A 13,168-nucleotide genomic window follows, 5' to 3' on the forward strand; every position below is an offset into this window, starting at 1 on the left:
TTAAAGCAAAACCTTCACAGCTGAAGCTTTCTATTACCAGTGGATGAAACCTACAGCTGGATCATGAGCAGAAGATAGTACAAGAATGAGGTCTGAGTTCAGGATCCACTATGATGATCATCACGAGCACCATGGAGATTCCCTTTCTTCATAAAATCCCAGTTATAATGGATTTCTCTGAAATGGAAACTGAGCCTGGGATGTGGGAGTATAAATAAACCATCTGAATAAAATAAGGTATTTAGGTCCTGGTTAAAGGAGTTTAACACACGTTTTGAATAATATCAATAGACAAAATCGATATCTGTAACAAAAGGGAGCAGCCTGAAATCATTCTGAGGTAAAAAAACAAAAAACAAAACAAACCACCCCATAAAAATAACTGAAATTGTCAGATAACTTCAGAACACCAAGTAATACTAGTAATATTAGTCAAGCAACACGTATTAAACTAAATATATAAATATCTGAAAAAAAAAATCACCAGTATATACATATGTGTATAGTATATTTATATATGAGGAACATTCCAGAAGGTGTGACACGAGGAGATTAGCTGACTTTCCCCGAGCCTTCACTTTACTCACGTCATTCCAATTATAAATCATTAATTTTCCCCTAAACTGAAACTTTTAATTCCTGCACTAAAGCACAGGAAACTTTCAAGAGTTTTTTTTTTTTATTTTCAAAGGTTTTACTTACATAAGGATGCTGAATGGAAACAGAAAGTCACTATGAAGCTGAAAACAAATCCTAACCGAAGGGGCGGGGCCTAATGTCATTCTGCTAGCTCATCTATATCTCCCATTGGTTAACCTGTAGATAAGGGGCGTGGCTGTGGATCTAATGCCTGCTATTAGATTGTGGTTCTTGGAAATGAGCCTCAGTGGGTTTGGTTCTGGGAAAAAAAGGATACTGAGCACAGATAAGTGCATCGTTTACTCAAAGGTATGTTATTCTTAATTTCTTTAATGTGTACTTGAAAAAATAAATAGAAATTCTAAAAATATTAAATATGTATTTTCTAGACAAATTTAAAGTCATTAATGCAAAGTAAAATACAGCTGACTGACCTTTATTTTTGTGTTCAATAATAATGTATTATTAATTAATGGTTTTATAGAACAAAATAGTTATTTTATAGGTTGTATAGATGCTTGGAGTGTGTTCTGTTTCTTCTGTTTAATGTTGATAAATCTAATTCTAATCTAATAAAAAGTAAATATTTAGCTTAACATCACAATAATTATTATTATTTTAATTGCATACATAAAAATATAGAACTATTTGTGCAATGCTAAACAGTGCTAATAATCTTCCATTACTTGTTATTTACATTTGTCTCATAGCTTCAGTAAAAAGATCATGAAACTAAATTTTTGGCTTATTGATGATATGTCAAGTAGAATATTAGAATAAATTTTATTTTACACACAGGTCATCAATAGGGGAAAACAATGGAACTCATCATCAAAGACATAAGTGGAACAACGCAGCTTGTGAATGTGCTGCCAAGTACCACCATTGGTGAACTGAAGCAGCATATTGCCCCTCACTTTGGGGCAAGAGCCTCACGCCTGAAGCTTTCAGCCCTCAGTGGTCAGATCCTGGACAATGACCAGATGACCATGAGCCAATACAGTCTGATTTCAGGATCCACTGTGATGCTCCTGATCTCCACAAGCCCCGTGCCATTTCAGGTGTTTGTGAAGAATGAGAAGGGACAGATGAGGACGTACGACATCACTGATGAAGAGACCGTTGATCAGTTGATGACGAATATCTACCAGAAAGAGCGAACACCAGTGGACCAGCAGCGGCTGATCTACAATGGCCAACAGCTCCAGTGTGGCAGGAAACTGCAGGATTATGGCATTGGTCCAGAAAGTACCATTTATATGACCCTCCGTCTGCGTGGAGGCTGATGAGACAAAAATACGTAGACATCATTTTTGTCCTATTTAACACCACAGAACAAAATATTAAAATAATAATGAAAATAATAATAGTAAAAGTACTGTGTATGTTGCATGACTGATTCAGTTACAATCAGCTAATTCTCATATTTAACCCCCAAGTAATCACATCTAGAAACCTATTTACTTCTCCTTCCTGACACACTTCTGCAGATACTTTAGACACACACTTAGAAAATGATCTTAATGGTCAAATTTATTTATTGATTTATTTATTGTTGTTATTTATTATTTAATGACACATGTATAACCATCTTTATAATATACATAATAATCTACCTTGTTGTTTAGTAATAAGACCAAAACATACTTTTGATTTTAATGGAAAATGGTGTAACTTAAATATTGTACTCTTAATTTTCGGTGCATTTTCTTACTGATAAATTCAAATAAAAATAATGATAACACTCATATATACATGTCTCCATAATGAGATTTTGTGATTAATGAAAGAAGTTTTATTGAACATTTAGGAATGTACACAATTTATAGAAGATCTTATTATTATTTTTTTCTTGGTCAGCACATAAAGACACAGTTACTTGTTTCTTGTAATAATGATGAATAAAATAAATATAAATATGACATCACAAATGACATAAAATCAGGAAATTTATCAGAAATATTGTGCTTTCATCTCTCTTTCTCTCTCTATCTCTCTCTCTCTTTCTCTCTGACACACACACACACACTGACATCTGCTGGACACTAAAAGACTCTTACAATTGTTTGTCAGCTACAGTTGTAAACTTGAGTGAGTGTTTTGGTGTAAAATAGAGCAGAAATTTCCACACAAATGTAATTTAGCAAGTAAATTACCCCCAGATCTGTGCCGCTTAACTACACATTTATTATTATTATTATTATTATTATTATTATTATTATTATTATTATTATTATTAAAAATCAAGGTTATTCCACATATTGAATGTACCAGATACTTTTGTTCTCCAAAAACATGCCAGTTGTCCTGAATCCATCACTACAGTACAGTCTGTGTCTTGAAACCGCAGTAAAATGCATTGTGTTATGAATGAAGCACCTGCCTTGTCTCCTGACCGCCACCAGAGGGAACCTTCACCCGAGTTCTAACGACTCCCGAACTACATCTCCCACAAGCCACCGCTCCTGTCATTACCACTACCAGCTGATCCCAATCACAGGCGTTCTATAAAACAGGATCTTGAACTTCCCTTCTCTGCGAAGTCTCGATTTGCCTCTGCTATCGGTCTGAGCGTTTGTCTGTCAGTGAATTCATGGTTTTGACTCTGTTTTGGTTTTTGCTCCCCTTTGTTATTGTCTGCCGCCTGCCCCGACCTTCTGCCTGTATTACCGTTTCTGATTTCTGCCTCACCTTTGATATTGTGACTGCCGATTCTGACCTACGCCTGTCTGTACCTCGAGCTTGTATTAAAAGCGTGCACATGGATCCTCAGTCTCATGACCTGTCATTACAGAAGACTTCGCCGCCACATGATCCAGCCGCTGCCTCACAGCTCGTCTCTCAAGTTCAGCCAGTCAGCGACCACTCCCGACAGCTGGCTCACCTTGCGTCGCTCACGGGAGAACTTGTCACAGCCCTGCAGCACCTGCAAAGTATCCCCACAACCGCCAGCATGATCCCCGCGGCCACTAATCCACGGCTCGCCTTCCCGGAAAAAATTCGACGGTGACCCGGCGAGAAGCAGGGGTTTCCTTATGCAGTGTTCGCTGTTTGTGACACAACAACCGGCTATTTATCCTACCGACGCCAGCCGTATAGCCCTGGTTTGCACCCTGCTTACCGGAAGGGCTCTGGAGTGGGCCACCGCCGTATGGAGAGAGGATGGATCAGCGTTCTCTTCCTTCAGCCACTTCCTCGCCCAGTTCCGCAGCGTATTTGATCACATCGCTGGAGGAGAGAGCGCAGAGGAGCGTCTCCTGAATATTTCCCAGGGGAGTCACAGCGCAGCGGAGTATGCTTTAACGTTCCGCACACTCTCCGCTCAGACAAATTGGGGGGAGAGACCTCTCAAGCTCTTTTTCCGGAAGGGTCTGAGCCATGAACTGCAAGCCGAGCTCGTTTGTCGTGATGAAGGGAGAAGTTTAGCTGACTTTATGGATCTGTCCATCCGTCTCGACAATCTGATCCGAGCACGGCGATCGTCCACCCACTCTCCGTCCTCTGAAGGCGCTCCGCCCCCACGTCATGCCTCCGCTCATCTCACTCCCGCGGAGAAAGCACGTCGCATGCATAACCGGCTCTGTTTATACTGCGGTGCGCCCGGGCATCGTCTGCCCTCCTGTCCCGTCAGACCACAGAACGAGAGCAAGTTAGTGAGTGTGACTAGTTTCGTCTCGCATACGCAGACAGACGCCCGATTCGCCGTGCGCCTGAACGTACTCGGCGGAAGTATTGGATTAGAGGCACTCATTGATTCCGGTGCTGCTGGAAACTTCATTTCAGAGGAGTGTGTCAAAGCCAATGCCATCCCCGTGACAGAGTGTGAGGTCCCCGCAGCCGTCGAAGCGATAGACGGTCGACCCGTCGGGGAAGGACGGATAAGATTCGTTACCGAAGAGATCGAGCTACTGGTGGGTTCCCATCACCGCGAAACGATCCGGTTCTACGTCATTACCTCTCCCCGTCATCCTCTGATCCTGGGGTTGCCATGGCTAAAGCTCCACAATCCGATCATCTCCTGGAGAGAACCACGGATTATATCATGGGATCCAGTTTGCGCTCCTCATAACCAGCCCTCCAAAGCCCTGCTTCCACTATACTCCGCAAACACCGCGCTGGCCACTCCCGTCAACCCCGACCTCCCGGCCGAATATCATAACCTCATCCCGTCGGTCATGGTCACCTGAAGCAACTCGAGCGTTTCACCTGCTGAAAGAGCGCTTCACAACCGCTCCCATCCTGCATCACCCTGATCCGGTTCGGCCATTCGTAGCAGAGGTAGACGCATCCAGCACAGGCATCGGAGCGGTGCTCTCTCAACGACAAGGTCCGGCTAACAAGTTGTTCCCATGTGCTTACTACTCTAAGAAACTATCTACCGCGGAACACAATTATGACGTGGGGGACCGTGAGTTACTGGCCATGAAAGCGGCCTTCGAGGAGTGGAGACACTGGCTAGAGGGCGCCCAACAGCCGTTCACGGTTATTACGGACCATAAGAACCTCGAATACCTACGCGCGGCCAAGCAGATGAATCCCCGTCAGGCCCGATGGGCCATGTTCTTCACACGGTTCAATTTCACAGTAACCTACAGACCCGGTTCGAGAAATATCAAAGCCGACGCACTTTCCCGCCTGAGTAATGAACCTGACCAACCCTCTCGGACAGAGACCATTATTCCCGAGACTCGAATTATCGCTCCAATCCAATGGGACATCATGACCCAGATCTCCCAGGCCAACGCGCTATCTCCACCTCCCAACGATTGTCCCGCTACCAAAACCTACGTACCCGAGACCTTACGCTCCGCCCTGTTACATCTGTTACACACTACACCCAGCTCCGGTCATCCCGGCGTATCAGCCACGCTCCATCTGGTACGAAACACTTTCTGGTGGCCCTCTCTGTTCCAGGACACCCAGGAGTTTGTAAGGAGGTGTGCCGTGTGCAACACGTCCAAGTCATCACATCAGCTCCCGGCAGGCTTACTGCAACCTCTACCCATCCCTCAACGGCCCTGGTCTCATATCGCCATCGATTTTATTACCGACCTGCCCAAGTCCGATAACTGTACCGTCATCCTCACAGTCGTAGACCGGTTCTCCAAAGCATGCCGCCTGATTGCGCTACCCAAGCTACCCACGGCTTTCGAGACAGCTGAAACCTTGTGCAGTAATGTGTTCCGGTTCTACGGCATTCCCGAGGACATCGTCTCGGACAGGGGCCCACAATTCACTTCCCGAGTGTGGGCAGCTTTCTTCAAAAGACTGAATATGAACGTCAGCCTAACCTCGGGATACCATCCACAATCCAATGGGCTAACCGAACGTCTCAACCAGGAGCTCACTCGCTTTCTTCGTTCCTACTGTCACGATCACCAGACTGACTGGAGCAAATATCTAATGTGGGCAGAATACGCACAGAACTCGCTCATCAAGCCAGCCACCGGTCTCACGCCCTTTCAATGTGTCCTCGGATACCAGCCTCCCCTGTTCCCCTGGTCCGGTGAACCCTCTGATCTACCTGCCGTAGATGATTGGTTCCGTAAGAGCGAGGAAACCTGGAGCGTGGCACACCGCCAGTTACAGAGAGCCATCCGCCGCCAGAAGCGCCAAGCCGACAGACGGCGTAGACCACATCCTGACTATCAGCCAGGGCAATGGGTATGGCTCTCCACCCGCGACATACGACTCCGTCTCCCCTGCAGGAAACTCAGCCCCAGGTTCGTGGGTCCTTTTAAGGTGCTTAGACAGGTGAATCCTGTTTCCTACCGCCTGGCACTTCCACCAGGCTACCGCATTTCTCCCACGTTTCATGTTTCACTCCTTAAGCCTGCCGACGGTCCGAGAGGGGGGCGAGAGGAAACTGCCGAACCACCAGCGCCACCGCCCTTGCTGATCGGGGACGAGGTAGCGTACCAGGTTCGCAGCCTCCTTGACTCCAGACGCCGGGGCGGCCAGCTCGAGTACCTGGTCGATTGGGAGGGATACGGACCAGAGGAACGGTCATGGGTGAGAGCACGGGACATCCTAGACCCCTCACTTACTGCTGAGTTTCACCAGTCCCATCCAGACAAGCCAGCCCCTCGACCTCGCGGGCGGCCCCGACGGCGCGCTCTTCCTCGCTTCGGGAGCCGCTCGCAGGGGGGGGGCTCTGTTATGAATGAAGCACCTGCCTTGTCTCCTGACCGCCACCAGAGGGAACCTTCACCCGAGTTCTAACGACTCCCGAACTACATCTCCCACAAGCCACCGCTCCTGTCATTACCACTACCAGCTGATCCCAATCACAGGCGTTCTATAAAACAGGATCTTGAACTTCCCTTCTCTGCGAAGTCTCGATTTGCCTCTGCTATCGGTCTGAGCGTTTGTCTGTCAGTGAATTCATGGTTTTGACTCTGTTTTGGTTTTTGCTCCCCTTTGTTATTGTCTGCCGCCTGCCCCGACCTTCTGCCTGTATTACCGTTTCTGATTTCTGCCTCACCTTTGATATTGTGACTGCCGATTCTGACCTACGCCTGTCTGTACCTCGAGCTTGTATTAAAAGCGTGCACATGGATCCTCAGTCTCATGACCTGTCATTACACATTGTGTGAGAGCTTTAATGTTTGTGCTGGTTGTGTCATGTGCAGTGGGAGAAATACGTTTTAAACAAATTAAACATTTTTCAGTTTTAAACAATTTATACAATTATTCACATGACATGTAGACAAGATTTTTACTCAACAAAACTGCACAGAACAAAATGTAGTGACAGAAAAAAGTGAATCCACACCTGAGTGCAAGTAAACAAATGGATAAAGATCTCTTCACAACCTTCACTACATGATTGTTGATCAGCAGATCAATGGCACTGATTACTGACTGATTACTGACTCAAATGTTCCTACTGTTTAAACACCATCATGACCAAAAACAATAATTCACTGTACAGATGATTTTCAAGGCAAAAATAAAATGATTTTATAGCCACCTACATTTTCCTTTTTGTCTTTAGTCATTTCAGTCATTATTTACTGTATTTTAAAAAGAGAATGTTTAAATATTTGTGTCTTGTGTGTCTCTGACGTTCAGCTCAAGGCATCAGAGATCCAGAAAAAGTGCTGAATTTGACATTTTAAAACAGGAGGGCAGCAGAAATTCAGCTAGCGCTAATGTACAGATGCACTGGCTTTATTTTTCCTCCTAAAACATATCAGTATGTGGATTAAGATGAAGTCCATATGTACAACATGCAGATTCATGTCATCTATCTTCTATGTGGTTGGGTTAGTTTAGATTTTTTGGATTTTTGGAGTCCGGTGGGGTTTAATGTGGTGTGACATCACTCTCAGTTAGGAGAATCTAAACAATCAACAAACAACTCAAACTGTTTTACTGATGAAACCAACACAATATGGATACATTTTATTAATAGGGTTTTTAGTAACCACAGAATATCAATAGAACATCATATAATATTTAGAAAACATCAAAATTGAATGTATTATCACAAAATCTCTATTAACTGAATTCAGCAGCTGCATTTACACTTACACTGAGTTTATTACATTAAGTTTTTTTATCTTATCTCAGTACTTTTACTTTTAACTTTGTAGAACATAAAGCTAAATCTTAAAATAGTTTATGGTTCACTGAATTCTATTAAGATAAGAAGTGTATAAAAAACAACTCTTATACTGAATAAAGCCATTAGTACAATTCAACACACTACCCTGTAGGTTAAATAGAACATGTAAATTGTCCAATAGGAAAGAAAACTTTTGTATGCAGAAGTAATCAAATCTATTAAATGTATCCCTGTGTCTGTTTTATGTTAAATATTAAAATCTCCTAAAAGTAAATAAAAAATTGTGTGAGAAAGTAGACTTTCAATCCAGATTCTAAGATAAATGTCAGAACAAGCTCAATCCCAAAACCAAACACTGTTCAAGTCAAGTCAAGTCAAGAAGCTTTTATTGTCATTTCAACCTGTTGCAGTACACAGAGACAACGTTTCTCCAGGATCATTCTGTGCTTTCGAACACAGAATTAACAATAGACTGACTTGATTTTAATAAGAACACAGGTTTAGGAGAATCTTTTGCGTTACCTGCTAGTCTTTTGGTCCTAAGAAAAAGATAAATAACCAAAAGAAGTATATCAATCTTATAAAAAACCTGAACCTCTACTAGGTGTTGTAGCCTGATTACCTTAAGCTTATCACTGTTTACTGCACTGTCATTATTTCTGAAGTCTTCTGTGCTTTAGAGCGTTTCTTTTCATCTGTCTGATACTTTAGAGTTTAGAGTATCAAATATCAATATAATATTTTGAATACTTTCTACTCTACTGTAGAGGCCTCCATTCAACAGTACGTGTGTGTCTGTTATTTTCTTAATCAAATATATTGAAGCACACTTTTTCAGGCACCAACAATAACAACAAACAATTAGATTTATGCCATGGCTTAATATCAGTATCTTTTAAATAAATGACAATTTGTTGTTATTATTATTAGATCCAAGAGAGTTTGTCTTTGTGCCTTGTATCTGAGAAAAAACACAGTGACTGAGGGAAACTGCGCAGAGGAACTTCTTTGACTCTCCAGTATCACAGAGGAGGAATATTTTGTAGCACCTGCAGGTCAGCAAACTAAAGTCAAACACACAAACACACACACACACACACACACACACACACACACACACACAAACACACACACACAAAAACACACACAGGTCATTTTCAAGCCATATGGTCTCTTATGCTAAAATTATTTATCTCACATCAGAGCTTTATGTGCTTAGCAAAGAGAAATATCAGAAAAAGTCTGGAAACATTTAGGAGTTATAAACAAGATGATGATAAAATATCCAAATACAAAGAGTTTTGTTTGAAAATTGTAAGTTAAATCCTAATTATTTAAGTGCTGACTTAATTAAAGGGAATCTTGGAATTTCTGGACAAATGAAACAGATCCTTTATTTTCTGGTGTTGTTTTTGATTTCCTTTCTGAAGCCACCTACTGGCACCTTCTCCATTGTGCAACAACAACAATCCCAGCTCAGGAATGTGTTGCACGGATTGTTTAAACTGGAATTCCCCTTTACGTCACCGTTACCTTTAGACCTAATTTCACTTTCCTTTCTCCAGCACACCTGTAAAATACACAAAGCAGAAACCAACTGTGCTGCTGGCAGTAATAATTCAAAACAAACACTATCCTTTCTTCTCCCATAGGAAACATCCCTCTTCCGAAGAAGACACATGATCACTTCCCACATGATCACTGATTGTTTTAGTGCTGTATACAGGTCAAGTTCAGGGTGGATGTGGAGTTGATCACTGGGGTTTAATTGTAAATGACCTTCGTAGCATAGATTTAAGTAAAAAAAAAAAAAAAAAACATAATAATAATAATAATGAAAAACAAAAAAGATAATGAAGGAAATTACATAATAAAATGTCGCCCTTTTATTCCAGCCATAGAGCCTTTCCTTTTCTTTTCCAAATTCATACTCCAGAGCACATTATGTCCTAGTTGACTTCTGATTAATATTTTCCAATTGATCCATCTAAAGTTTAATTTAATAATAATTATGACTATGCAGTAACTATTCATTAATCTCATAGTTACCAGAAATAATTTTCTGACCTTTAGGCAGTTTTGTTAAGCAGAAATATGAACTGACACATCTGTGAAAGATTACCTGACAATAAATGAGTAAAACAGTGATTGTTTTTAAGAATAGGTCAGCGTGATGCCAAAAGCTATGAAGCCAGCATGTTTACTACAGTCACTGTCTTTGTAACCCTGCTTGTAAGTAATCTCTAGATATGAACAGATGAAGTGCTACTAGGGGTCAGGTTTTCATGCATTCAGATCTTTCTTACCACATGGTCATCATTTTCATCATGACTTTATATTCTCATTTCTTCACTGGAATATTGTCACTAGGACACATTTGTAGCTCAGAGCTGCTGCTGCTGCTTCTCTAAAGACAAATAAAGAATAAATAAATTAAAGACAGTCCTGTGCTCATCTCAGCACTCTTAATCACAGCCTGCTCATGCTGAACACTTTCAACACATTCATCATCTCAGGGACTTTATCATCTCAACACTGTTGTCTCTAGATTGTTCATTAGGGAACTAAATCTACATCCAGATTTCTGAACAGCTGCTTTCTAGAAATGTTGATTGTTAAACCAAACAATACGTGTATATAATGTACATAATATGTATGTACAAAAATATAAATAATAAAAAAAACACATGTATTCAGATATTAGTGATGTTTTCATTTAAATATAATTAGTACACTATCACACAACTATATGATTCACTTTTTAATGATGTCTATGCAGGGCTGGGTATTATTATTGTTATTATTATTATTATTATTGTTATTATTATTATTTGTTGTTGTTGTTGCTGTAAACAAAAAGTGGATAACTTTTATTATATTCAAAAACTAAGATTAAAAGCATTTTAATGCCTTTTTGTGTACAGAAATAGTGAAAATAGCATTTATTATCGTGTCATTTACTTCAGTCTGAGGTACAAAGAAACGTCCAGTTAATGAACAACAGAAAGTGGTTTGTTTATGTTTCTGCCTCTGATGATGTCCGGAAATCGAAAGTGAGAAACTGCATTAAACCTCGGAAAGCAAAACCTAACGGAGGGCGGGCTGTGCTCCTCTTCTATTGGTTAGAGACATGAGCACTCGCTCATCTCCCATTGGTGGTCATGCTGATAATGGGCGTGTCTGTTAGACTATATTAGGACCCGCGGTCAGCTGCAGGGGGCGTTGTCTGGGTTTGTATCTGATGCTCGAGGACGTAAAGAGAAAAAGACATTTGAGGACAAATACATCACCTGTAAAGGAGGTAAGTTTAACTTGCTTTCAAATATTGTACTTTTATAATATGCGTGCTTCACAATGAGAGCAGCTGAATAAACTTATTATGATGGCAAATGATCAGTGATAAAATATGAAGGAAACAAGTTTTGTGAATGTTTGGTGAGCTGAAGGTAAAAAAATGTAATAGAAGGTTATAACCACCATTAATATCAAAAGTGTATTTTGTTCCTTTTCAGTAACTGTAGTTTTCCTTATCACTGTGTGATGTGGTTATCTTCTGATTTTATATAAAACTCCACTTAGAAATATAGATTTAATGCACCATACCATATTTATGGTACATCATTTAAGTGTAATTATCTTTTAGAGCCACATCAACTTTCACACTAAAGGTGATAAAAAGTGTACACTTGAGAGTACCATCCGGGTTCCAGCCCCAAATGTACATGATATAGCTGTAAACTCTGCTGGCAGACATTTTACATCCACAGTCACTTGACTTGATTGATCTAGTTCCATGTTTCATTACTTCCATGTTCAAAATACACTAATTTCAAATTTATATAGTTGGGGATGTGGTAATTAATGCACGTGGTTAGTGTTATAATCATATGATTGGTGCTCATAAGCTTCCATTAGCCTTATAACTTAAGTGCAAAAAGTTTCTTAAATGACACTAATCTGATTTTTTTTTAAATTTTTGCAAAGGTCATTAAGAAGAGGATATTATGGAGCTCATCATCAAAGTCCTGAGCGGGGAAACAAAGACCGTGCGAGTGAATCCAGGTGACACAATTGGTGCACTCAAGCAAAAAGTCGCCCAAATCTTTAATGCAAGACCTTCACGGCTGAGGCTTTCTGTCACCAATGGGTGTGTCGTGCAGCTGGACAATGACCAGAGGACTGTGAGCCATTATGGTCTGAGTTCAGGGGTAACAGTGATGCTGCTGATCTCCAATTCTCCCGTGCCACTTCAGGTGTTTGTGAAGAATGTGAAGGGACAGACGAAGACATATGACATCACTGACGATGAAACCGTTGATCAGTTGATGAAAAAGGTACGCCAAAAAGAAGGAGTACCAGAGGACCAGCACCGGCTGATCTACAACGGTCGACAGCTCGACTCTGGCAGGAAGCTGCAGGATTACGGCATTGTTTCTGGAAGCACCATTCATATGACCCTCCGTCTGCGTGGAGGCTGATGGGACAGAAACACTTGGAGATTATTTTAGCCTAAAAAAATTATTTAATGTTATTCCTTCTGTAATGTCTGTTACTTTCTAATTGCACTCAATTGATTCTCCCTTCTAGAAAGTATTTTTGAGTCATTTTCTGCATTATTCTTTCCTATTCCAGTATCCAAAACTTTCCAATATTCATACAATTGTATTAAATTTGCTTGCTTCAACAGTTACATTTTTGCTTTTAGAATGATTAATTAGTAGAAATAATTTAAGAATAATGTAAAAAAAATATATATTTTTATTTTTTTGTAAGTGATATCCGGGCAAACACATCAGCTGTTAAAGGATTACAGTAAAATGTGATAAAATAACTTTTTTTAAATTTTTAAAATTACTTTCTGTAATACTATAAAAGATGAAAGTACGTGTGATGGTTTATTTTGTTGTGGGTCTTGTAGGTGAATTAATTTATTTTCTATTTAAATACATATATTTATAA

The 13,168-nt window shown here is 40.7% G+C and overlaps 2 protein-coding genes across 2 annotated transcripts in view; both read left to right on the forward strand.

Annotated features, from left to right (window-relative positions):
• Nucleotides 1–843: 843 nt before the first annotated feature.
• Nucleotides 844–2,315, forward strand: LOC132854710 (uncharacterized). Its single transcript, XM_060883287.1, has 2 exons — nt 844–948; nt 1,438–2,315. The coding sequence occupies exon 2, from the start codon at nt 1,458–1,460 to the stop codon at nt 1,923–1,925; it is 468 nt and encodes a 155-aa protein (XP_060739270.1). The 5' UTR covers nt 844–948; nt 1,438–1,457; the 3' UTR covers nt 1,926–2,315.
• A 9,041-nt stretch (nt 2,316–11,356) lies between these two features.
• LOC132854634 (uncharacterized) overlaps nt 11,357–13,168 on the forward strand; it is a 1,827-nt gene continuing 15 nt past the window's right edge. The window contains exons 1-2 of the mRNA XM_060883184.1: nt 11,357–11,510; nt 12,194–13,168. The exon at nt 12,194–13,168 is cut by the window's right edge and continues 15 nt beyond it. Coding sequence (XP_060739167.1) covers nt 12,214–12,687 — 474 coding nt within the window. The 5' untranslated portion in view covers nt 11,357–11,510; nt 12,194–12,213 and the 3' untranslated portion in view covers nt 12,688–13,168. The remainder of the gene's footprint in view (nt 11,511–12,193) is intronic.

The sequence above is a fragment of the Tachysurus vachellii genome, chromosome 12, assembly GCF_030014155.1.
Source record: "Tachysurus vachellii isolate PV-2020 chromosome 12, HZAU_Pvac_v1, whole genome shotgun sequence".
Taxonomy (NCBI): Eukaryota; Metazoa; Chordata; class Actinopteri; order Siluriformes; family Bagridae; genus Tachysurus; species Tachysurus vachellii.